Here is a 25,121-nt window from a genome sequence, read left to right on the forward strand (position 1 = left end):
CACACACACACCAGCGCAGACACACACAAACACACACGCATGTAGAGGGCTTCCTAACTTCAACAATGGCCACATTGTGCTATGTTCTGTTGTGCGATTGTGGCCCACACTGGCTCAAACTTCACACCAACATCAAACACCAGCAGCTACACTGAGAAACAATGAAGATGATGAATGTTTCTTGCAGGTTTGGAGGGTGACACACACACACCAGCTCAGATCACTGCTTGTTGTGGGTCGAAACAGCTTCATTTCCAGATTTAAGCGGTTTGTGAACATTTTTTTAAACCAGAAGGATCACAAAATGTCCTCATCTCTCAGTAAAGTATAATCCTTCAGGTGTATATCCAAAACATTATCAAAACTGAAAGCTCCTGAGGTCACTGAAGACCTCCTGTGTGTTGAATGACGTTAGTGATTAGTTATTTATTTATAAATCTGTTCTTCAGCAGCTGTTACTAATGTAAGCACACATTAATATTTTATTCAATTTTGTATGGAGAGATGAAAAACCTCAAACAGAGAATATTATACCAATAATCAAATATTTTGTTACATTAGACAGATAAAACGTCAGGCTTTTTAAAGAGAATCCTGGTAAAGACAAGAAATTGCAGACCCCTTCAAAGACCCCGGAACCTACAGCTGCTCGTCTCCATGTCTGTCTGAATTTGGGAGGTTTACAGTATTTGTCCAGCTGACTGAACACCTGACTTGATGTTTATCTACTTCCAGCCGACGACAACACTCAAGTAACCTTCATTAATATGCAATTGCATGTTCCATTTGTTCTTTTCCTTGCTCTCTCACTCATGATATTGTATCTATAAATTAAAAAAATGGAAAATGGGAATACAGTACTTATAAAAAGAAAAAATACAGATTTTAAAACATAGCTTTTTTGAATTGTGGCATTAAAGTTTGTGTTTTCTACCTTTTTAAAAAGCGTAAACTGACCTCTATCTTAAAGTTGTTTTAAGAAATCTGAAAACATTATGGGAACTTTATTAATATTCATTTGACCTGCAGTTGTCCCATGGTTTTTAAATCTCTGACCCTGATTTTCAAGGTTAGGGACATTTGACCTGTCAGTGATTAAATTCTCACTCCCGAGCTAACATCATAGATGAGGAGTGAAAGTAGAGCAGATAAGAGCGGGTGTTGTGCGGTCGTCATGTGATTTTGGTTTTGGCACAGTAGTTGGTATTTTCATCACGGGGGAATGTGGAGGAAGATGAAAACTGGGATAGAGAGCTTTGTTTGGATGATCGGATGGCATTTTTCTAATTTATCCTAGAACTGATTTTATTCTTATAGAAGAGTAATAGGGTCAGTATTAAGAAAACAATTAGGAAGATTTTCTTGGGCATTTTGAGAATTAAGTGTAAATGCTGAGAGCATGACAGCGTCCCATCTTTCCAAGCTTGTGCAGTTTCTCCTTCTAAACAGACAGTTTCTGGCACAACCTCTTCAAAGTTCTAATCCTGATTACCACACCTTGCTAATGTCTTCTTGACATTTCGACTTTATTCCCTCATGCCTATAGCTCCAATAGAGCTCTGTATATTCTAATATATTTATTACAATATAAGAAGTGACAATAAACCCGAATGGAACTTCAAATGTAAATTAGGGTTATTACATTTGAGCTATCATCATTGTGTCCTTACATGTATATAAAGTGTTACAGCCTACTTATATATCCTTATTTATATATTATATTTAGTCTCTGTCATTGTAATAGGCGGATCTGTCTGCCGGTGAAGTTCATCCTGGTGAGCGGAGGGGGCGCTGTGGAGCAGCCGCGCAGCACCGGGAGAGGTAACAAACGGCTGCAGCCTCCAGTGGATCATCAGCGGCTGAAGCGGTGAGGAGCAGCGGGGTCAGCGGCTCTTATCTCCGGACTAGTGGACACATCTGGACCGCTCCGCCATGCTGCTGCACGGGGGACTCTCTCCGGTCTCCTCTGTGCTTATTATTCATCTTCTGCAGACAACTGCGGTGCTCGCCTTCAACCTGGACACCGGTCATGTCATCAGGAAAGACGGGGAGCCGGGCAGTCTGTTCGGCTTCTCTCTCGCCATGCACCGGCAGCTCAACCCGGATAAAAGAATGTAAGTGATGCAGCCTCCACCTCCACTGCTGTTTGTTTGTAAGTGTAGGTGAAAAGCCTCAGCATGGTAGATAAAGTGCAGCTCAGCTATGAAGGACACCTGACACTGCAGGCTCAGGGCACTGCGCCTTAACTTTTCAACAAATCTTAACGTGGATTCTAATAATCTGGTTTTATCCTGGAGAGGGAACATTCACGAGATATAAGGATTCTGCCTTTGCAAGAGGAATAAAGTGATTTTGCAGCATTGCATGATGTGAAAGTAACTTTATAACAGTCTCCTAAAGCCCATGCGACTTTTTGTTCTTTAGCTTCAATGGATTTCTACTGTTTCCATGCGATGCTTTGAATATGAAGCGGAGAGCAGCCTTAGGACAACAAGTGAATCAACAATGGTTAGAAGTGTCATGCAAATGCTTGTGTGAGGTCAAACAGGGAGAGCAACGAGAGGAGAGGTGCAATGCTGCAACTGTTAAGTCGATTCATCGCTTCTAGTTTTCTAATGATCTATTTTGACAACTGGTTTATCTTAAAAGAAATTATTGAGAAACTTTATTGAGAAAGTTTGCTGATTGGAGCCGATGTGCAAATGTGAGGATATTCTCTACTTTTAATAACATTTTAAATATAACATTTTGGGTTAGGGTTGCATCACTATCCTAACCCTATTTAAGTGGTTCATTTCACAGCTTTTTCGTTAAGAGGATTTTTCACTTTCATTTCAGTTGTATTTGTTTTTATTTATTTATTTATTAATCCTGTTAGTATAAGCAATGTCCCTCTCGTCAATGGCAGTGATTTACAGCTCCAATAAAGTTCCTTTAACGACTTAGCAGGTGCTTTTTTACTCAATGGTTTTAACTGTAAACTTTTATATGTAAGCACTGAGAGTGGATGAATGAAAAATCGTTAGAGTTGTTCTGAATGAATATCAAAGACCCGTTGACTGATACATCCTGTGCTCCGCTGTGACATATTTCAGTCATTTTAGACATTCACGTGTACATGACCTATAGTTCACAGGTCAGAGAGTTTTTAAGCTTGGGCCAAAGTAAAAGTAAACAGCAGTATTTCAAGAATGCTTGTCGAGGCTACCATGCATACACTACAGTAAACCATTTCCTTTGGCTAGCCCTGAGGGTGCGGAAAAAAATGTCTGTGTAGCGAGCCTGATCTTCCTGCCACTCCAAGAGTGAGGGGGGGAGTAAGATGAGGAGAGGGGTTGGCATGTCAAAGCCTGCAAACAGGGTAAGGCTGCCTGCTGAAGCTGCTGTGTTACACACTGGTCAGCAGCCACTGGTCCCTGCAGCAGCATGTTGAGAAACCGAGAGCAGGAATGAAGAGCCCTGATAACAGCGCTTATTTCTAAAAGATTTCACAGATTAGTCTTAACCTGTGGAATTCTTTTTTTTAATCTCACTTCTGAGAGGTTCGAAATGTGACACTGGCCTGATAGTTTGTTTTTCAGACAATAAAAGTAAGATGAGAGTGAAGATTTGCCTCCTTACCATGCTCATCTGTGCAAAGGGTGCCAAGAGCAAAGTTGAGGTTTGAATGGATTGATCGAAGCCATACTGGGCTATGTGTATATAAAACAACTGAAAGCTGCTTGGGGGCAACTTTCTCCAGCAGTCTGGACACAAGAAGCAGCTTGGATGTTGGCCTATCATTGACTGGTCGGGTGGGGTCTTTAGAAGCTGAACCATAGAATTATGGAAGGAAAGTATGAGCTGAAGAGCAGCTCCCCCTGCCCGGTCATGATGTCGGCTCCAAATCCTCATGTGACCCTGGGATTATCAACCAGACAAGTCAAGTGAAAGCTCAATGGAGCACATAGAATTAGGGAATGAATAGCCCAGTGCACTGACCACTGTGGCACTCTGAACCCATGAAAACACGAGTCAGCAATGAATCACACACTCCACATCTGTCCCTTCTGCTATCATAGAAACATGTGTTTGATGATGATCACTAGCAGCTGTAAACTCCTGCTGGCTATCAATGCTTACATTAATCTGAGTATTAAAAGTCCTATGTGAAGACAGCAATTCTGGCCTTTACAGTCATTTCTAAACCATCTGTACGGCTAGCAACACGTGTGATGAGATAGATAAAATTCATTTTATGTCAAACAACAACTGGCCTTTCATTCATCCCCTCCATTTCAGATCTAAACTCCGACCCCCTCTATTGCTGCAATTTAATATTGTGATTAAAGCTATTTATCCAACTCATGCTCTAATGAGTTGATTAAAAAACACAGCCAGGATTCTCACATTGTTGTTATGCCTTCCTTCACATATTGATCTCTGTTGAGTGGAAGAAACAAGGAGATCCAGGTTTGAACATAATGTGGCAACTGGATGCCTCTGCCATGAATAATGTGTTGAGTTAATGATGTGGATATAACATCCTCTCAATGAAACCAGAGAAAAAGGCCATTTGAGAGGACATGCAGAGCCATCTGTGCACATGTAACCTGATGATGGAAACGCATCAGTCGAGATATTTCAGTCAAACTTTAGACTACACTTTGGTAAGTTAGAAATATGTTGTGTAGCTTAGAAAAAGTTGAATAAAATGCAGGTGAATCACTTTTTAAGTCTTTGATTTACTTTTACTTTTTAATCATTGATAAGTAATTGATCTCCACTTGTAGTGGATACTCATGGTTCCTTATGTGGCGTATACGCAGCAAATCACAGGTCAGCCCCAATCTGTGTGTGTGTAAACTGAAACAGTTAGAACAGCTGCACCAGTTCGTGTGGCTGTGAGTACACAGCTGTGGAGCACTGGAACACATCTGTTAACAAAGACCAGCGAGATCACTGTGTAAACCCACACCATTCACCGTGTATTCACATTTACACTGCAGTGAAAGGCATGATGGGAAGTGGTTTCACACTGCAGCCTGGCTGATTCTGGCCAGAGGAGATAAGATGTTTCCGTTAAAGACTAACTAACTCTAAACTCTAAAACATCTCAATTAAGCTGTTTTCAGACATGAACTGCAGAAAATGGCCAGAAATTTTAGTCAGGATATTTAGACTTTGTCTTTCATATATGAAGAAATCTGCAAGAGATTATCTGGGTCATACGTGCTCACAACAACATTCAGAACATTCAGGCGAGTTGTGGGGCCTGTAGAGTATGCAGGAGACAGTGCTGACACTGATGTCAGCTCTCAAATCTCGTTGTCTTTCAAAGTAAACAGAATCTTCGGCTTCTTCTAGGCTTAATGTACGACTCCTCTTTTTCATTCTGAGACATTTGTATCTTTCCAGTTTCATGTCCGTCAACTGTTAGAAACCTCATCAGCACTCCCTCACACTCACTCTGACATTTTACTAAGGGACTGTTCAGGAAAATGTTCAGAGTACAGTCCATGTTTGAAAACAGCTATAGTGAGTGATTCCTTATATGACGTTTGCAGAGTGCAATATTTTACAGTTTACATTTCTACCATGTTCTTAAACAACCAAAAAGCTAAATGGACCTTGAGTTCAGTTTCTCTACATTAACTTTCTACCTCTAACTCAGATATAGCTTTGGCAAACCCATTTGTCAATACAGAAACATCCATGGTGAGGAAATATAGCCAATGTATCTGCAGTGCACAATACTTTATGCTTCATTTAAATATATGTATTAGATACATTGTATTGTTTTTGCACAACAGGCAAACATTTCATCAATTGTAAACTTCTAAAAATACTAAAATGTAGTCTTTTTTAAAATCTAGTTCATGTGTCTACCAGACTGGTGTGTAGCAGGTACATGTCAATGTTAACCCTCAGTTACTCGCGAAATTCTACAGCCATCACTTCCCTGAGAAGCTCTGCTGTTCAGCTGGAGGTGTGTTTTCTTTACCTGTGTAACAAAGTCTTCATAAATGGGACATTTTCCTGCATGTCGACCATCTCAGCGCTGCAAGGACACATAATCTACATGAGTACTGGATGAGAATAATAACTTGGCACTTCTTGGATGTAAGATATTGCCCCCTGGCCTTTAAAGCACAGAAGCGAACTGACTGTAGGAATAGCTTGATGACACACACATATCTACCAAATCTAATGCACTTTAGTTCAATGTGTTCAACGCTCTCTCTCTCTTTCTGAAGCTGTAGAAATGGTGTTGCTGTGTTGGGTTGCATTATATTCTACAATATATCTAATACACAGTAGTATAGGTTGTTGTTGCCTCTCTGATGACACAGCAAATAGTTTCTTCTGTGAGTCAGTTGAGATCAGTTGATGAAGCATGTTGGGCTAAAGCTGAAATGTCAAATCCAAGCCAACTTTGTAAAAGCTGCTGCTTGTATTTGCATCACACTGGGCTTTGTTTGGAGAGAGGGTTTTCAGTTTGGTCTTCAGTCTGACATCGGACCTCCTCTGGAGAATCCTTGTTTAGCAAATAACGAGCCACGGTGCTGCCATAGATTATTAGGAGGGTGACAGAAGGAACTGCAGAGTCACTGGGAGGAAAAGAAGCATGAAGAGGATTTCCGCCAAGTCCTTTAAGAAATGTCCTACACTGACAGCAGGCTGCTCAGATCACACTATAGTGTGTGGCTTACTGTGTAAATGTTAACTGTTAACAACGTACCCAACTACAATTGGCTATGTTGTGCACCGAGTGACAAGAGTGTCAATTCAGAGCTCAACTACAAAACCATGAACCAAACTGAACTTTGAATGCATTTGAAAACGTTTTATTAGTTTTGTAAATATATGGTGATTTCTCTTTGACACCAAGATTATTGGACTTTTGCTGCTTAGTCATTTTCTCAGTTTGACCTCAGCACAGGATGAACTAAGGCTCTACCTGCCGCTGACAGGAAATAAGGCCTGTTCCGTTTCTCTCTCTTTGCAAAAGACTTGTATAGCATGCACAAGTCTGAGAGTGGAAATGCAATCTGCAAGTTGTTACCACATTTCAGAGCTATCAGTAAGTTGTTATCAGTACCGCTCTCAAGTAACACCAAAAGGCAGGCAATCATAAATGTATAGAAATAATGTCACCAGTCTGAAAAGCATAACCATACCTGCCGCAAATTATCACCGGTCTAGACTTGATGGTAGTTGTGTTTGCTTTTCTCTGTCACTGTAAGCTTCAGGGAGACTGTAGCAATGATATATTGACTATTCACAAAAGTAAATTAAATAGCAGTTGACTAAATGCTTCATCAAGTTTCTTTCTTTCTCAAGCTCTTAACCAGCAGATCTAAGTCAAGCTTGCAGATATTTTATTCCCATAAACTGAGAGATTTATTTCATTCTGGTCTGTGTCTAGACCTACAATGAATGTACAAAAACAAAGGTTGACAATCTGTTAAAAATAAGCAAGTGACCCCAGTGGTAGCTGACATTACTAACACTTGAAACAGATCCTCTTTTCCTGCTGTGGTCACTTAGTGAAAATTGGGCAGAATGAGCACATCACTGATCTCCCTCCAGATTAGATTGTCTGCTTCAGTGCTCACTTGCCCTGTGAAGAATGCAGGACAGTGTTCTACTTCCATGTACGACAGTTTTCTGTCTAGTTCCTTATCACAAAATACAGAAGCTCTTTGAGAGACGGCTCGAACACTGCATGCTTTTCACAAGCTAAACCCTAAATCATCTCCACTATGACATACACAATAGGTAATATGTGCATTAATCACAGGGAAACAGCGTTAAATCTGTTGTGTTAAATTTACTAACATAAAATAATGGAAGTAAGGACCTAGGAGTGAGTCTGGCTGAGACCTTATCATCTTTTGAATCTACTCTAAAAACATAGTTTTACATTTACAATTTGAATTTTTCAGCCTGACTGGAAGCGCAATATGAGCCTTTCACAGACATATCAGCATCTGCCTTTATGTTTGCCAATTTAGGCCAATATGAAACATTTTATTACAGAGGAAACAATGCAAATTTGCATTTACGTTTAAAATAAATCTTTGTTTTCTTAATTCAAGCTCTATGTATTTGATTATACTTGTGTTTTCTTTTTTTTTGTTTATCATTAGTTTATGGTTAAATTGTAAAAATATCAAGCCTGAATTACATTTCTTTGTCATAAGGGTTAGATAATGACAACTTAGAAATCATTGCCAAATTGTTAATGTGAATGATGTTCAATATATCGATATCCAAAAAATGTCCACTCCCCAATATCGGTATTGGCATCAGCTCCCAAAAATCCATATCAGTCGGGGTCCATTTTCAATCAATTTTCTTTTACGTCTGTCAGTCAGAAATTTGGTGCACACGTTTATGCCCTTCCAGGAATTAATTGGAATAACTGGTGAACGCTGAAGCAATCATTAAGTCAACATTTTGTTAGGTTGTCCAGGACTTGGTGTACCAGCAAATCTAATCAGCATTAAATGTACTTTGACTAAAATAAACCTTTGAACATGATAAACATACCTGCTGAATATGAGCATGTTAGCAGGTTTTACAGAGAATATGATCACATTTACTTATAGTATGAAGGACTTTGTGGTATCCATACTACAGACAGAGTTTTCCTTCTAATTTGCCCCTGCATATCTATAGATGCAGACAGGAAACAGGGGGAGGAAGAGGTGGGTATGGATCTAACTTCGGTCTGAAGCTGGAAATGAGTCACGGATGTTTTGTGACTTTATGGTTCGTGTCTTTAACATTAGGCCAGCAGGATGCCTCTATTGTTCCCAATTCTTACACATAATGACAATTGTTAACTTCAAATCAAGACGATTGCCATACTGCTCCATTGTAATCAGTCCAACGAGTGCCTAATGCAATCTTATCAGATTTTAAACTGTGGGCTTTTTTCTAGACTTTTTGTTTTCTTTTGACATTCAAGAAGAGAAAAGAAGAAGTGGAACCAATTCCTCTGCCAACAGCAGCCACAATATTTGCATTGCATGAAAAGTCAAACTTGCATTCTTGCTGTTGCTGTGCTTTCACTGTCACTCTCGCCGTTGATCTTTTCACATACACTTACTGAATTCAACAAGCTGCTGCATTTTTTAAAAGGAGCTTGTTGAAAGCTCCTTTTAAAAAATGTTGAAGTGGTGGCTGGTCAGAGCGATGACAGGTGACTACATCAAAAAGCACATATCAGTCCTTATCACTCAATCCTCTAATGCCTTACATAATAACCTTGGGTATAATATATTTCTCTTTTCCCTCAGGCTGTTGATCGGGGCTCCCAGAGCAAGAGCTTTAGGAAAACAGAGAGCCAACATCACAGGAGGGCTTTATAAATGTGAAATCTCTCTGTCCAATGATTGTGAACGCATTGAATTTGACATTGAAGGTGAGAAGTCAATCTATCTGTCTACAGCTGTTTTCAGACATGAACTCTAAGCAAAATTGGGTCCGACCATTTTCCGGAGTTTGCGTTTTACATATGAAGAATGCAGCAGCAGTCAGATGTGTTCACAACAAGAGGAAAATGCCCTGAACATTCAGATGACATTTTTGTTTAGAGCACATCTAAATTGGCGTCTGGCCTTATCACCAAAAACTCTTGAGTCCCGCTTTCTAAGTTGATTTCTTTGTTGTACGTGTATCACACCCATTTGGGTCCGTCAACATCAACGAGCCCAATAGCTTGCAGTGAATTCTCCGGACATTATCCGGCTGTATTGGCACATGGGCTCACTCTGACATTTTCTTTTGGGGCTTTGCCTTCTCACATACAGCCCCTCCAGAAAATTCCAGGACAATATCAAAAGATCAGTGCATGTCTGAAAACAGCTTACTAGTCATGAAGTTGTAAAATATATCACAAAAATGAATTCAAGAATCAGTGTCAGTTGTCATATCACTGTCTTATTCACTAGAGGACGTACGTATCGAGAACAAGGAGAATCAGTGGATGGGGGTGACGGTTCAGAGCCAAGGACCTGGAGGAAAGATTGTGGTGAGTCAAACTTTCCCAGAGACCTTGAGTGTGGTCTTATCTGTTATGCAAGTACAAACTTAAAACACAGCCGTGTTATGTAATTTCAGACGTGTGCTCATCGGTATCAGAGGCGGTTGTTTGCGAACACCGCTCAGGAGTCCCGTGACATCACTGGGCGCTGTTATGTCCTGAGTCAGGACCTGACAATCGATGCGGCCTCCGACGAGGACGGAGGTAGCTGGAACTTCTGTGCGGGCAGACCCAGAGGCCACGAGATGTTTGGATCATGTCAGCAGGGCCTAGCTGCCACCTTCACCAAGGACTACCATTACATAGTGTTTGGAGCACCAGGAGCTTACTACTGGAAAGGTCATTAACTAACCATAACTACTCTACAGCATTTACTGAGGGAATCTGGTGATGGAATCTGCTAAAACAAGTGCGATTTAGTCTTGAGAGTAAAAAAACAACATCTTGTTTAAACCTGATAACATCCACTGCATTGCTCACTCACCACCTGTGCAGGCATTGTCCGATTGGAGCAGAAGAACAACACACTGCTAGAGATGGGCGTGTATGATGACGGCCCGTATGAAGTTGGAGATGAGCAGTACTGGAACCCTGATCTGGTGCCTGTACCTGCCAACAGCTACCTCGGTGAGTAACTGATCATGTTGTTGATTTATGAGCCTATCGTGTCATGTTGTTTTTTTATGAGCTATGTTTTAGATGAACACGTTTGCCTTGAGAGAACTTTTTCATTATTGTTTTACTTTTGAGGTTTTCCTTTTGTTTCAGTTAAACAAATACACAGTCTCTGTTCAAAGCATAGACCGTACATATAAAGATGGACAACGGGTTTCACCGTCCTCCTGCTGTACAAAAATGAAGCCAAAATAACTGGGATACGGGTGCCTCCATGTTGCACATTCAACATTATTTGGAGCCTGAGTCTGCGCAGTAGGGATTCAACGTGTATTTTGACTTTTCAGTTTAGTCTATTTCCTATCCGCGAAGATGGCGGAGGCATGGATTAATGACCTATATGGCCGCCAGCCACCAGGGGGTGAATGAGATGATTTGGCTTCATTTTTTTAACAGTCTATATTTACAAAAAGTTGCTCATTGTGTGTTCCAGTGAATGATTGTTTCCCTAAATGTTACCAGGTTGCAATAGACTGGTGCAGAACAATGACAGGGTGCCGTTATTGAATGTGACCAAAGGAAAATGTGGAGTTCAACAAAAGTTGACTGAACTTTCTCACATCAGTCATTTTGATGTGTCAGACACAGGTGTAATTAATACCATAATAGACGACTGCTTTGCTTTGGTATCACCATGGGAACAGTGTCGTGGTTAATTAGTCGGTATTCTTTTTCCTGCTATGACAAAAATCTGCTGTGAAAAATGTCTTTGAATCAGACTCTTTTGTAAACTAAGAGGAAGCCACACTGCGCAGATGCTAACAAGACTTTTGGGATAATAAACCAAAACAACATGTTCAAGTAGATCAGTAGTGACGCTTTATGTCAGTATAAAAGAGGAGCCTTGTTTCTTTTGTGAGTAAAAACCGTCAGTGTGGACAAAGTTTACAGAACAAACTTTTAAAAGCTTTTTCTGACAGCCCCCTAGTAAAATGTCCAGAGAATGTCTGCGTGAGCGCCTGTGAGAATACAGCAGGAAAATGTCTGGAGAATTCACTGTGGGCTTGTTGATGACCTTTCTAAAATGTGACAGACACAAAACTGAAAAAACAAACAAAAAGAATACAAATACCTTTACATAATATAAAGATGTCAACTTGGAAAAACAAGATTCGAGAGCTTAGGTGGTAAGGGCCAGTGCCGGTGTCCATGTGCTTTCTGCAGTGAAGTTTACACGTCCTGCCTTCTGCATGCTACACCCAGACGCCAACCCTCCCTGAACACTCCGGAGATTTTCCTGTTGTTGGTAACGTGTCTGATCTGGACTCTTGCTGCGTTCTCCACATGTGAAGTGCAATGTGCTGACTCAATTCTCCACAGTTCTTGTCTGAAAATGGCAAAATACACACGCAGGTTCTGTTCTTCAACAAGGCTCCTTTTGTTAGTATCCTCCCCTCTACAGTTACCAGTTGACAGAAATGTAATCAGTTCATGTATTGGTGTGGGTCTGTTTGACTGCTACAGAGGAGGATGATAGGAAAAGTATGGGAATCACTTCTATGAAAGAGCAAATATTGTGGTGAGTCTGTAGATGAGACGTGTTTGTGTTGCTACACTAGCGACCCCTACTGGTTGGTTGGGAAACCTGCACAGAGAGATGGGAGGATATTGTGAATCTGTCTCACTCACCCTCATGACTGCCCATCAAGGGGAGTAGATTTTCCAAATCATGGAAAAAACAAGTTTAAGTTTTTTTTATTTAACAGCATCCCTCACACTTTAGGATTCTCCCTTGATTCGGGACACAGCATCACCAGGGGTCGCAGCCTGACGGTGGTGGCTGGAGCCCCCCGAGCCAATCACAATGGAGCTGTGGTCCTGCTGAAGAAAGGGGGGGAAGCCTCCTCCAGACTCTCTGTGGAGCACACTCTGGACGGGCCGGGGCTGGGGTCCTCCTTCGGATACGACGTGGCTGTGGTTGACCTGAACAGTGACGGGTGGGTAACATTCCTCACACTCTTTATTAGCATACATATAATTTAATCTGACTGGAGGATAGGTCTTTATCCATACAAGTAAAATTTGATTTGTATAGCTGTGAGATGTTGACTTCCTTTAACGTTTCTTTATTAGAACGCTGTCTGTTGCTAATGTATGATTTCAAATGTTTCCTTTCAGAGGACTTTCTTTATTTATCAGGTTACATTCTGTATGATGCTGATAAATATTTACCACCCATCTTTAAACTAGATGGCAGGACATAGTTGTAGGAGCCCCTCAGTTCTACATGAAGGACAGAGACGTGGGAGGGGCTGTGTACGTGTACATCAACAAGGCGGGGAGGTGGGAGACGATCACGCCGATCCGTCTGGATGGGACCAAAGACTCGATGTTTGGACTGGCAGTGCGGAACATTGGAGACATCAATCAAGACTCATATCCAGGTAATTTAGTTGTCATTTTTGTGGCTCATTTTTGTTCTCTCTCTCTCAGTTGCTGTCACATTACAGAAAACGATTACTTTTTGATTTCAGACATTGCTGTCGGAGCTCCTTATGACGACGGCGGGGCAGGAAAAGTTTACATTTATCACGGCTCTGCAGAGGGGATCGACACAAGCCCTGCACAGGTCAGCCTTTTTAAGTTCTATGAGAAACTTTCATTATCATTCATTGATCTGTCCAGTCATTACTTTGAGGAAGGTTATGATTGATGATCAGGGTCTTTTATATTTATAGAGCACTACTGATATTGATTTTTCGGGGCCAAGGCCGATACGGATATTAGGGAGTAAAACAATTCCTGATATTGGTTGATATATAAAAATGTCCATGATTCCTTGTGAAGAAACTTATTGAGGCGATATTTTATAGTTTAACCATAAACTATATACAAGAACACAGAGGCCTTATGAAACCACATTTAAATTCACCAGATATTAAGATTCAGACTCAAAAATATTAGCCCCCTAAACATGTCTGTTTTTTTCTTTCATTGAGATCCATGAACTATTCTCTGAGAAATCAAAGAAAATGTTGGGGGGAAAAAAGAGACCTATCTTGCTGTGTTACAGAGAGTCAATTACCGAATCCGCCCCCTGATCCGCATCCACACCCACATTTTATTGGTTCTTTCCTGACCTATACCACATCCTTCCATCAAGTTTAGGGCTAATCCATCCAATCGTTTTTGCATAATCCTGCTAACTAACTAACAAACAAACACAGATGAAAACGTATCCTTGATGGTGGTATTAACTATAAATAAATAAAAAATCCAACCAAATATTGATTTAAGAAAACCACCACTTTTTAACATAAAATATTTACATGTTTGTCCTGTATTCTTCTTCTCTCTCCCCTCCACAGATCCTCTCAGGAAAAGACCACCAGCTCCAGTTATTTGGTTATTCTCTGGCAGGAAACATGGACCTGGACAGTAATTCGTATCCAGACCTGGCTGTGGGCTCTCTGTCTGACACCGCTCTAATTTACAGGTAATTATTTCCTCACACATTGCGAGTGAAATTAAACCCCACTGATTCCCATCACAACTTCATTTAACAACATTTCTTTCAGGGCCCGACCAATCATTAGCATCAGGAGAGATGTCAAAATATCTCCGCGGGAAATTGACCTTACAATCAAAACCTGTGGTAACAGCATTTGGTATGTGCTCTAATATTCTTATAATTATACAGAACTCACAGTCAAAACGTACAATGTTAGAAATTATTAAAAAATCTCTCCACAGCTTCACAGTGGACGCATGCTTCACCTACACGGCCAACCCAGCGTCTTACAGCCCCAGACTGAGTGAGTAAAAGAAGATTTATTATCGTGACACAACATTGTTCAGCCTTTCTTTCTTACATGTGTTTCTCCACAACACTGCAGCTATCAGCTATTCTGTGGAGGCAGACGGAGATCGCAGGAAACAGGGATTGACCTCCAGGGTGATGTTCATGAACAAATCCCACTCGGACACGGACTACCTGTTTAACGGCACCTTAGACCTGCGTGGTCAAAAACAGGAAACGTGCATCAAGATAAAAGCTACACTCAAGGTAAAACACATTGATCACAGAGATAAACCCCATCGGCAGGTTTGAATCCACACAGAGAACAAAAGACAAGAATAACTGAAGTGTGTCTGTGCTGTAGGAGGAAGATACTGAAAGATATAAAGATTCAGTCTGTAGACTGTGCAGAATATCAAACTATATACTATATAATGTTTACACATCCAAACTCTCAGACATCCTATGTATCAGTAAATTGTATTTCCTGCAGAAGATTCATTTCTGAAGCTTTTGCATACAAAAAATTCAACAATTACACATTGTACAAACATTAAAATATTCTTAAATCCTATCCTAAAAGCATTATGAGGCTAAAACTATTAGATTATTATATAATTTTAAAAATATATAAAGTCTATGTTTAGGTATATATGAATAAATAAATAAATAAAATAAAAAAAACGTCTTATTATATAATTGAACACAAGCCAGGATTATGCTCAATACTACATCTGCTGTTTCTGATTTCCTCAGGACAACATTAAGGACAAGATGCGCAGTATTCCTATCGAGTTGTCTGCAGAAATTGTGGGTACAAAGCGACAGAAGTCAAGGAACGGCCTCCCTCAGCTTATGCCCATTTTAGACTCCTCTCAATCGAGCAAGGAAGTCATTGAGGTAAAGCTGCGGACTGCAACATTAACTATGAATTTAAGAGCATGTCTACAGTGGAGTCAAGTTTGGTTGTTGCTTTGTCGTTGTTGCAGGTGAACTTTGTAAAAGAGGGATGTGGAAGTGATCACATTTGTCGCAGTAACCTGAAGATGGAGTACAAATTATTCTACAGACAAAACAACATGCATACTCCACTACATGTGTAAGTTCTGCTACAACTCTTCTCACCAACAGGTTAAAATCGGATATTACAATAGTTGTAGGATAAAACATCAATCTGTAGTGGAACATACAGTAAAAAAAAAAATTCTAACTACATGTACAGTATGTTTCCCTGGCTGTGATAATAAGGCAGTGGCTAAAAAATAAGGTTTGCTACAACAGTTTGATAAATTTATTGTAATATTTGAAAACTTAGCACGAGCCCGTTTGTCTCCACCAAGCTCAGCGTCCATGTTTGTGTATCTGCAGCAAGAACAACGTCCCCGTGTTTCACCTGAACTACGAGAGGAAGGACTTGGCTCTGCGGGTGACGGTGAACAACATGAACGGAGACGATGCCTATGAGGCAAAGCTGGTGGGAACTTTCCCAGATACACTGTCGTATTCTGGAGTCCGCTCCCAACAAACAATGGTAAGTCCACAGAAACACTCGCGACCAAAATATGACTTGCATGGAAAAAATGGATAGACAATTTTGCCATTAGTGAGGGGAAAATAATAAGATTTGGTACAGAAAAATGTTCTTTGGTGATGTTATACTAAATTATCCTTACTTTGAGTAATATAGTTGTTTTGATACAAACACGTGTGTGAAAATCACACATACCTTTCTTCAATTTATGTATGTTGAAAAACAGTGATTATAACCTGTGTATAGTTTGTAAGTGAACATGCTTAAAGTCAAGCTGTGTGTAAGTACAGTGCACGTTAGGGTTACCGTCATATCTAATGATTTCCACGATGAGTGCAACTTTTGATCTATTTGTGGTCACCAAAGTCATTCTATTCAGAGTCATTCACGAATTCATCCTTTGAGGATCATACGTGTTGTTACAACATTTCACAGGAATCCTCAAAATAGATTTGATAAATCAATCAAATCACCTCGTCAGCCATTAGCATACCCAGTGAAAAGGTTTAGTAACGATCCACTTGCTCATATTTCACTATTTGCTCTTTCCAGCCGATCATCTGTATTGCCAATCAGAACGGCTCTCAGGCCGACTGTGAGCTGGGAAATCCTTTTAAGAGAGACTCAGAGGTACAGACTTTTCATGGTCACCTGCTAATCCTGACTTTGACATTTAGCTGTTCAAATGTGAACGTTTTTTTTTTGCTTCTTTCTACAAGACGACCTTTTTCATCATCCTGAGCACGGTGGGCATGAGTCTCGACACGACAGAGATTGACATTGACCTGCAGCTCCACACGTAAGTACTACAGACACCGAGCTTCATGTTATGTGATGGAACAGTGTCGGACAACAATGTGAAAGTGTCATAAAACAAACATCATCCTGTGTTTTCAGGGAAGTTGTCACCTCTCAATTTATTGCATGTTAGAATTGCGCTTTTTCTTTCAGGACGAGTGTGCAAAGAAATATAATCCCTGTGAAAGTAAAGGCTCAGGTGGTGATTGAACTACCGTTGTCCGTCAGTGGGTAAGTCTGTTGTTGTGAATCATGTCGTGGGAAACTAGTGTTTGAGAGAGCGAGAGAGAGAGAGTGGGTCATGCCCCACAAAATTTCATGGGAATCGGTTCAGTCATTTTCTTATGTAAATCCTGCTCACAAAAAGACAGACAAACAAATGGCAATGAAAACGTATCCATTATAAAATATCCGCTTGTTTTCCTCAGGGAGGCCAGCCCTAATCAGGTTTCTTTTGGAGGTGTTGTGAAAGGAGAAAGTGCCATGAAGACGGAGGAGGAGATCGGAAGCTTGATTAACTTTACATTCAGAGTGAGTTTATCCATCTGATGCTGATCCAATGTTGATATGATAATGTATGAAATAAGTAAAAGCGTCTGGGTTGATTGCTCCTGCAGATAAACAACTTATGGAAGTCCCTGACGCCTTCTGTTAAAGCCTCCCTGCACATTCAGTGGCCCAAATTCAACAAAGATGGGAAATGGCTGTTGTATGTGGTGAAGATCACAGCGACGGGAGAGGAGGACGTCCGCTGCTCTCCTGAGTCTGAGATCAACTATCTCAAACACATCCAGGTAGGGCTCTATTATTCCTCTTTATTTTCAGGTACTTAAAGTAAGACCACGTTACTCTTAAGGCTTTGTAATATTGAGTCTAATCATGCTTTCAGGAGTCCAGTGTGTCCCGGACAAAACGAGAGATTGAGAGAAAACAGAGAAAAGCTGGTGGAAAAAAGTCTATATTGTTAGAGAAAAAAAAAGTGTTGGTGAGTATGTGTATGGATTTATTCACATTCTCTTTAAGATTTCTTTTTAGATGTGATGTGTAATGGGCTCTTTCTCCTCTAGACCTGTGAGAATGGGCTCAAATGTGTGGTGCTCAAGTGCCCCCTGCAGGGCCTGGACGGTACAACGATTGAGCTGAGGTCTCGTCTGTGGAACTCGACCTTTATTGAGGTGACATATCATCCATGTTTCTGTGACAACGCAGGACCTACTGATTTCTACTTCCACCTTAACAAGTGTTTCTGTTTTTACGCAGGATTACGCCTCCGTTTCGACCTTACATATAGTGGTGAAGGCCTTCCTCGTGCTTCACGCTCAGGCTGAAAACATGATCCTCACAACCCCTGACACTGATGTAAGCAGCTCAACAGCAACAACACATATTAACTTTGTTGTATACCTGGAGATTTAGTCTCTCAGTCGCTTGGTTTCACTCCCTTTGTCGTTTGATGGCAGGTGACACTGGCCGTGTCTCCAGAAAGTGCAGTGGCTCAGTATGTAGGTGTTCCCTGGTGGATCATACTGGTGGCTGTTCTCGCAGGAATCAAGATCCTGGCTCTGCTGGTGTTTCTGCTCTGGAAGGTGAGTACTTCATCTTCATAGCATCCATGTAGGGTAAAATGTGAGAAAAACAAATGGTGAGTTAAAACATGAACCTTATTGAATCTTCTCAGAAAACAGGTTGGAGAGGGTTTATTCTTTGCACAGTAAAATAAAAAAAAGATTTACTGTTAAAAAGCTACAGAAGTGTGTTGCATTCACTTGGGGAAAAAATAACAAGATTATTATTCAGAGAAAAGTTTTCACGAGAAAAAAAAACACACTTCCACAAAAGGCAACTTCAAATGAGAGTTTCTTCACCGTTGTTGGAAGAATTTTTTTTGTTGGCTACGGCTAAGGCTGTAATCAGAGAAAAGATGAAGAGGGGATTTGACAATCACTGTACTGTTTCTTTATTTGGTCACTTTATACTTGTTCCTTAGTTTATCTTCCTCTCTTTTCGCTATAAATAACAATGCGTGTGTTCAAATTTTGGTTATGTGGGTGTGTGAGTTTGTATACATGTATAAATATATATATATATCCTTCTTTTTATTATTTATATTATTGCATATATTTTTGTACATTATATACAATATAGAGCACAGGTAAACAACATATTTATAGACAGCTGGTTTAGTATAAGATAATTATTAATTTATGACTTATGGAGAAGGGGTGAGATGAAATAAGTTTGTACTTCTTCTCACTCCTTTTCGAATATGTCGATTAAATCATTATGTGTTGGATCTTTTTTCCTCATCAATGTTTGTAAAAATACTTTTTTCTGTTTATTTTTTCCCACTTGTTTGTATAATTTCTCTTTTTTTATTTACATGTTCGAAATAAATAAAAATGATTGAATAAATGAAAAGTGGGGGAAAAAAGGGAAATCGCACCTGTTCTAACCAATCGATTAGTCAGGGATTGATTAGTGTTGACTTTATCAGCCTCAATGCAACAAGTGCACTTCATGTTCTTTATTAATCTAAATAAACTGTAAATAAACATAATAATATACAGGAAGTGACGGTAATTGCAACGTATTGATTAATTTTAACATCAAACATAATGATGGCGGTGTTTTCTCTTCACACTGAAAGAGTTACACACAAAGTTGACTTAGCATCCTGACAGAGTTAGCATTAGCTTACCGTTTTTACATGATGTGCCATGTTGGTGGGTGAGAAGTGTAAACTGTTAGTGAAGTGTAAACTCGACATTTTAGCTAAACGTTTGAACAAAACTTTCTTCACATGACGTCAGTGTGTCTGGAGCACAGACTGTATACAAACTGCTCTGGAGTCTGGAGCCAAACTGACGCTCTGCTTTACGTCGGGCGAGTCCAAAGTTGTATACACAGCGGGGGAGTTCATACTTTTTTGATTAGTCGTGAACCAAAATTACTACTATTACAACTATTTGCGGTACAGTTATTATTCTACAATAAACTGTTTATAAAACCTAAGATCGTCAGAATAAAATAAAATGTAGCTTAGTGCTTAGTACTTAATGCTACTGTTCTACAGTCCACAAATGGTGAATGACAGGAAGCAGAATGTATATATAGTGGAAATGTATCCCGTACCTTTTAATGAAAAATGTCAATATTTTTCTTAATCTCTAAAAGTTCTTTATTTAAAGTTTTCTTTAAATAAACAACTACATTTTTCATTTAAATTGTGTTAAAAACGAACTGTATGTATATTCAAATTTCCTGAATTCATGTGTTTATTTTCAGATCCATAAATTCAAGTGAAGTAAAAAAAAAAAAATGTTTTGATTAAATTAGTTGAGAATTTGAGATGAAATATTCATACTTGAACGTCAGGGCCCCATAAGATAATCAATAAATCAGACCTCTATTCTGACAGGTTAAATCAGTCACATGATCCATCTGAATTTGTGAATATGGATTATTCCCATGAACTTAGATAGGTGGCTATTCAAGGGTTAAATTATGTTAACAAAATCAAGTGTGTGCCTCTGTGAGATCATCTATAGATACTCCGAGTCTGTGCCTGATATTAAAAATGGTTCCTGGATTTCTTCAGGTTTCAGTTTTTAAATGAAGCAGCCATTATATTCTATAGATGAGTGGGGAACATCTGGTTGTTGTCCAGTGACGTTTGAGCACTGGATTCACCAGATGAAGTCATTTCCTTAACAGACGCTTTTCTTTCTGTTGTTTTGCTGAAAGAAGAAATCCTATCAGCCATTGACTGGTGTCACTCTTAACCATTCACAACCCTTACTCCCCCCCCCCCCCCCTCAGTGTGGTTTCTTCAAGAGAGCAACAAAAGACGAGTATGATGCTGCATATCAAAAGGCAGAGATCCATGTCCAACCCTCTGACAAAGACAAACTCACTGCTGAGGCCTGATTTATCCTGTGAACAGGGGTAAAAACAAGCAGTCAGCATGGAGTGTGATTCCTGCCGCCACTAACCGACTCACTCTCCGGCCAAAGCAGCTGACTTACTGCAGGGAAATTCAATCAGACGCATATTGTACGAAGCAGAGGAGGCCGGTTATCTGGGGAAATGTCCACAAAATGTTGGGTAGATTCCAGTCTCTGTAAAATGAGAAAAGTATAATTTATCAAAACTTCTCTGGCATTTGTACAATATGTGTCTCTGAATTTTGCCAAGAACTGAATGTGCTTTCTCACCAGCAGGCTTAACTTGTTCTGCCTTTTGTAACAGAGCTTCGCAGATGCTTTCGCTGACATCGCTTTTACAGCTTAAAATGACCTATTCAAATCTGCAAAGCATGCTTAACACCTCCGCTCTGTTGTCTACAATGTGCATAAATATATTTCTATAAAGATAAATGACACGTTTTTTTTTTTTTTAAACGTTTGCAATCTTCCCCTCTCAGTGTGGATTCTTCAAACGCTCCAAACAAGACAGCAGCGTCCCTCGTTATAACGCAGTGCGGATACGAAAGGAGACTCCAGAGTACAAAGACGGAAAGGTCAAGCTTGACGCCTTTGACAAAAAGCAGTGGATGACGTCTTGGATCGACAACGAAAGTTACTCATGATTCTGTTTTACGTGATTGTTTTGCTACTGAGGACTAACTTGTTTTTCTTGTATAGTTTTAAGACACAAAAAACACTGAACTTTGTTTTTCTCCTGTGAACATGATGCTCGGTGATTTTTTAAGTAGCTGGATTCACGTCTTTGAATTTTTACACTGTATAGAAGATTACTTTTTTTGAACTGTAAGTTTTGTACATATTTAAATACTTACACACACACACACACACACTGTATATTTATTTTTTGATAAAAAGAAATAATGCAGCCAAAGAGTTTTGTAGTCTTAGTTTACTGTTGTTTTTAATAAAGTTGTAATGTCTTAACGTCTATGCAAGGAAGGTACAGCTCGCTCTGTAATGTGAATGTAAATCAGGGCACATTTTTAAATGTGCCTTTTATCCAGCGAGTTTGTTTCCAAAAAATGTACATCTGTTGTCTTTATGAAGACATGTAGGTACATCATCAAGTCAGTCATCAACAGCGTGATTGACAAGTGACATTGACTGACTTAATTCAAGTAGAGGTTGTTTCTCACCTCCTGTCACGCTTGTGGGTTTCAGGTAGCATCCACTGTGTTGTAGGTCATCACTGATGTATTAAAAGTATGTTTATTTTTAAATTGCATGTAAGGAATCCAAAGGGAAGCTGGTGAAAAGTGTTTTGTTGTTAATAGATTAAATTCAAATTCACTGTCAATAAATTCTCTAAAAACTGGTCACTACTGTTGAATTCCATTAAATTAGTTTATATGATGTAAAAACCAGGCATGCCACTGGTTTATTTATTTTGTACCATAAATCCTCTTGACAGAAATTGGCAAAACTAACTCACAATGTCATATAGCCTCAATTAACATCTTCAAATCCCAGGTAATATAATAAAAATCTTACAGGGAGATTATTTAAGTGCACAAATGTCTCCCTCTGTGATTAAACTACTGCCACTGAAACAAATGGAAAAAGTTCTTGTATTTTACTACCCAATAAAACAAAGCCTTAATCTAAAGGTTTATTTAATCATTCTTTTTTTAGAGCACACAAAGCATTTACGTGGGAAGAAACAATTACTCCCACAATTCTATATAAAAACCTTATGCATTGAGAATATCTTGAAAATATGTAATATCTTAACATCACCCAAAAGAAGGGAAAAGCATTTTAACAGGAACTATGCTGAAGGCAAATCAAAAACATCATGATGCCTAAAGAACATCCTAGTTTATGACAAGTGAAGTTAGTACAATGTCAATATAGAGGCTGTTGTATTTATTTCCCATCAGTCAAACGTTAAACGAAAGGTTTTCTCCTGCTCCTTGCGCTGGTTATCGCACAGTTTGGACACTTCCTCCACTCGTCTGTGCAGGAGCACCGAATTCTGATCGATCCACTGAAGAGAATCCATGTGGGCGTTGAGAATTTTACAGATCTGCTGAAGCTATGAAAAGAAAAGAGAAGCTAGATGTTAATTCATTTTGCAAGTATAAAATGTCAAAAGCAATTAAAAATGTGTCAAAGCCGAGTTTCATCTTACTGGATCACTGGTGTCTGCAGGGCCGCTGGATGTGTTGAGGTGCTCGATGATCTCCTTCAGGTCCTGCGACATCCTCTTCAGCTGGGCGTCCACGTTCTCTGCGAGCTTGTACGTTCTTTCGCGCTCCTCGTCGGCGTTCTGCATATAGATGGTTCCGCTCTGCTCTTTCACAGACTCCTCGAGTGGGCACAGCACGTCCTCCAGCTCCTTCTGCTGGGACAGGATGAAATCCAGTTCCTGGTTCAGCCTCCTCTGGTCAAGCTTTACCTTCTCCATCTCCTTGTGCAGGGATGTGATCTTCTCCCCGTTCTCCACAAGCATTCGGTCCCAGGCGTTCACCTGAGTGGCCTGCTGTAAGAAATGTCTCTCTTGGTCCTCTAGTTCGAGACTCCACTTGTTAATGAGACCCTCCAGTTGGGCGTAGCTCATCACCGGAGGAGCTGTGGTTGTGGTGAGTGTTGTGGCTGTTATGGTGCTTATGCCAGATGCAGGTTTGAGTCCCAGGCTAAAGGCTACTGCAGCACCTGTTGTGGCAGCTGCAGTAGAGGCAGGAGCAGCGGCCAAGGTGGCAGTAGCTGCCCCCAGAGGTTTGAGCATAAAAGACATACCTCCACTAGCTGCTGTGGTTATTGCAGGAGCGGTGCTTGCTGCTGAAGTTGGAGCTGCACTCTGCATAAAGCCAGCTGCTGGTGCAGCAGCAGCAGGAGCAGAAGCAGCAACTGTAGTGAAGGGCATTGAAAAGAGAGTGGGACCTACGGCTGGGGCTGGCTGTGTTAAAGCAGGAGGAGCTGGGGTTGATGAAGGTTTGATCCCAAAGCCAAACGCTCCACCCTGAGGTGTTGGGGCTGCAGTGGTGGAGACTGGCTGGGGCTGCATGCCCATGGTGAGGTTGGAGGGAGCACTGGTGCCAAAGCCGAAGCCTCCTCCTGTGGGGAGAGTGGGGGCTGCTGCGGTCGCCTGGACCTTTGTAGCTCCAAAGCTGAAGTTTCCAAACGAGAGGCCACCTGATGCTGCTGCTGCAGCTGCAGCGGCGGCGGCTGCGGCTGCTGCTGCTGCTGCTTGGGCTGGAGCTGCTTGGGCTGGAGCTGGTGCAGCAAGTTGGGGTTGAGCCTGAGGAGCAGTCCCGAAGGAGAAGCCGCCTCCTGCTGGGGGGGCAGCGGTGGTCTGTGCGGACATCGCGCCGGCCATATTGAACCCTTGCATCGAAACTGGAGCTGCCGCGGAGCCTAGGGTCATCCCCGGTGCTTGCGCTGTGGCTGTGGGTTGAGGAGTCGCGCCGAGACCAAACGCGTTGGGGGTGGGGGTCCCAAAAGGAAATCCTACACCCACGGCCGCTGTGCTCTTTGCTGGGGTGCCGAAACTAAAACCGCCGGCACTGTTGGCGTTGGGCTGGGCGGGGGTGCCGAAGGTGAAGCCCCCTCCAGGGGCTACAGGTGTGGAGCTTGGCATCCCGAAGCCCGGACCGGGGGCGGCGGCAGCTGTGGGCTTCTGAGCCCCGAAAGCGAAGCCTCCAGTGGGCGGCCCGAAGCTAAACCCTCCGCTCATTTTCTTTACCAACAAGATAAACTATAATATAAACGGTTAACGAAACCAGACACGGTACAAAATGGTCACTTCCTCGCTGAGCCTCCGCGGCTTTTGGCGGGTCACAACTACAAGCTGCTGAAATTGCCGGTGGACAGCTTTCCCTCCTGCGGCGACTTCCCAGACTTTACCGGGTTATAAAGTCGATCTAACGTTTGTTGACGTTACCTTAACGGACGCGGGGACCGGAAATTAAAAACACATCGTCCACAAAAAAAACGTGGCCCGCAGTCCTCGATGCTCCTTCACGCAGGCATTTCTGTGGACTACTAAAGGAAATGACGTTTGTTAGGACCACGGAGAGATGACGTTTCGGCTCTCTTAGAAGAGTGATAGATGTAACGTCCAATCACGGACCTGTCTGGAACAAACCCCCTCGTCTGATTGGTCGAGCCTCCTGGCCGACAAACCCATTCAGGGGTGTTTATTTTTTTTAGAAAATCATCAAAGAGTAAACAGTTTATAAAATGACTCACCGGTTTTCTGTTTCTGTTAAGAAATGAAAAAGGAAAAATAACAAACTACAATATTTTGCTCAAGTGTATTTAATGATTTTATACAGTTAAATGACGCAATTGGTGCATTGTCGATGTAAAATATAATATTGTATTCAAACGCAACGTAAATAAAATAAACTAAACGCG

At 40.9% G+C, this 25,121-nt stretch overlaps 2 protein-coding genes across 3 annotated transcripts; one reads left to right on the plus strand and one right to left on the minus strand.

Moving 5' to 3' along the window:
• Positions 1–1,838: 1,838 nt before the first annotated feature.
• Positions 1,839–21,654, plus strand: itga6a (integrin, alpha 6a). 2 transcript variants are annotated; one of them, XM_034573697.1, is made up of 26 exons: positions 1,840–2,114; positions 9,288–9,412; positions 9,942–10,021; positions 10,111–10,372; positions 10,529–10,660; positions 12,432–12,645; positions 12,899–13,092; positions 13,183–13,277; positions 14,017–14,144; positions 14,227–14,316; positions 14,402–14,463; positions 14,545–14,714; positions 15,204–15,347; positions 15,437–15,546; positions 15,816–15,978; positions 16,531–16,608; positions 16,698–16,777; positions 16,930–17,007; positions 17,205–17,307; positions 17,394–17,570; positions 17,666–17,761; positions 17,844–17,951; positions 18,037–18,135; positions 18,237–18,362; positions 20,596–20,721; positions 21,200–21,334. In XM_034573697.1, exons 1-25 carry the CDS (start codon positions 1,933–1,935, stop codon positions 20,701–20,703), a joined length of 3,204 nt encoding a protein of 1,067 aa, XP_034429588.1. In that variant the 5' UTR covers positions 1,840–1,932; the 3' UTR covers positions 20,704–20,721; positions 21,200–21,334. The 2 variants fall into 2 exon arrangements, with proteins under 2 accessions (XP_034429587.1, XP_034429588.1); XM_034573696.1 differs by lacking the exon at positions 20,596–20,721 and having other exon boundaries at positions 1,839–2,114; positions 21,200–21,654.
• nup62l (nucleoporin 62 like) lies at positions 21,647–24,757 on the minus strand. Its single transcript, XM_034573698.1, has 2 exons — positions 22,894–24,757; positions 21,647–22,797 (listed from the first exon to the last, which is right to left on the minus strand). Exons 1-2 carry the CDS (start codon positions 24,436–24,438, stop codon positions 22,639–22,641), a joined length of 1,704 nt encoding a protein of 567 aa, XP_034429589.1. The 5' UTR covers positions 24,439–24,757; the 3' UTR covers positions 21,647–22,638.
• Between the last annotated feature and the right edge of the window lie 364 nt (positions 24,758–25,121).

The sequence above is a fragment of the Hippoglossus hippoglossus genome, chromosome 21 (assembly GCF_009819705.1).
Source record: "Hippoglossus hippoglossus isolate fHipHip1 chromosome 21, fHipHip1.pri, whole genome shotgun sequence".
Taxonomy (NCBI): domain Eukaryota; kingdom Metazoa; phylum Chordata; class Actinopteri; order Pleuronectiformes; family Pleuronectidae; genus Hippoglossus; species Hippoglossus hippoglossus.

What these genes read in the sequence shown, in the direction of transcription:
- itga6a (XM_034573696.1), top strand. Translation starts at nt 1,933, where the DNA reads ATGCTGCTGCACGGGGGACTCTCTCCGGTCTCCTCTGTGCTTATTATT. An exon ending in GTTGACCTGAACAGTGACGG is followed by an intron (nt 12,646 to 12,898) that starts GTGGGTAACATT and finishes TCTTTAAACTAG; the next exon opens with ATGGCAGGACATAGTTGTAG. An exon ending in AGATAAAAGCTACACTCAAG is followed by an intron (nt 14,715 to 15,203) that starts GTAAAACACATT and finishes TGATTTCCTCAG; the next exon opens with GACAACATTAAGGACAAGAT.
- nup62l (XM_034573698.1), bottom strand. Translation starts at nt 24,438, where the DNA reads ATGAGCGGAGGGTTTAGCTTCGGGCCGCCCACTGGAGGCTTCGCTTTC. An exon ending in CTGCAGACACCAGTGATCCA is followed by an intron (nt 22,798 to 22,893) that starts GTAAGATGAAAC and finishes TTCTTTTCATAG; the next exon opens with CTTCAGCAGATCTGTAAAAT.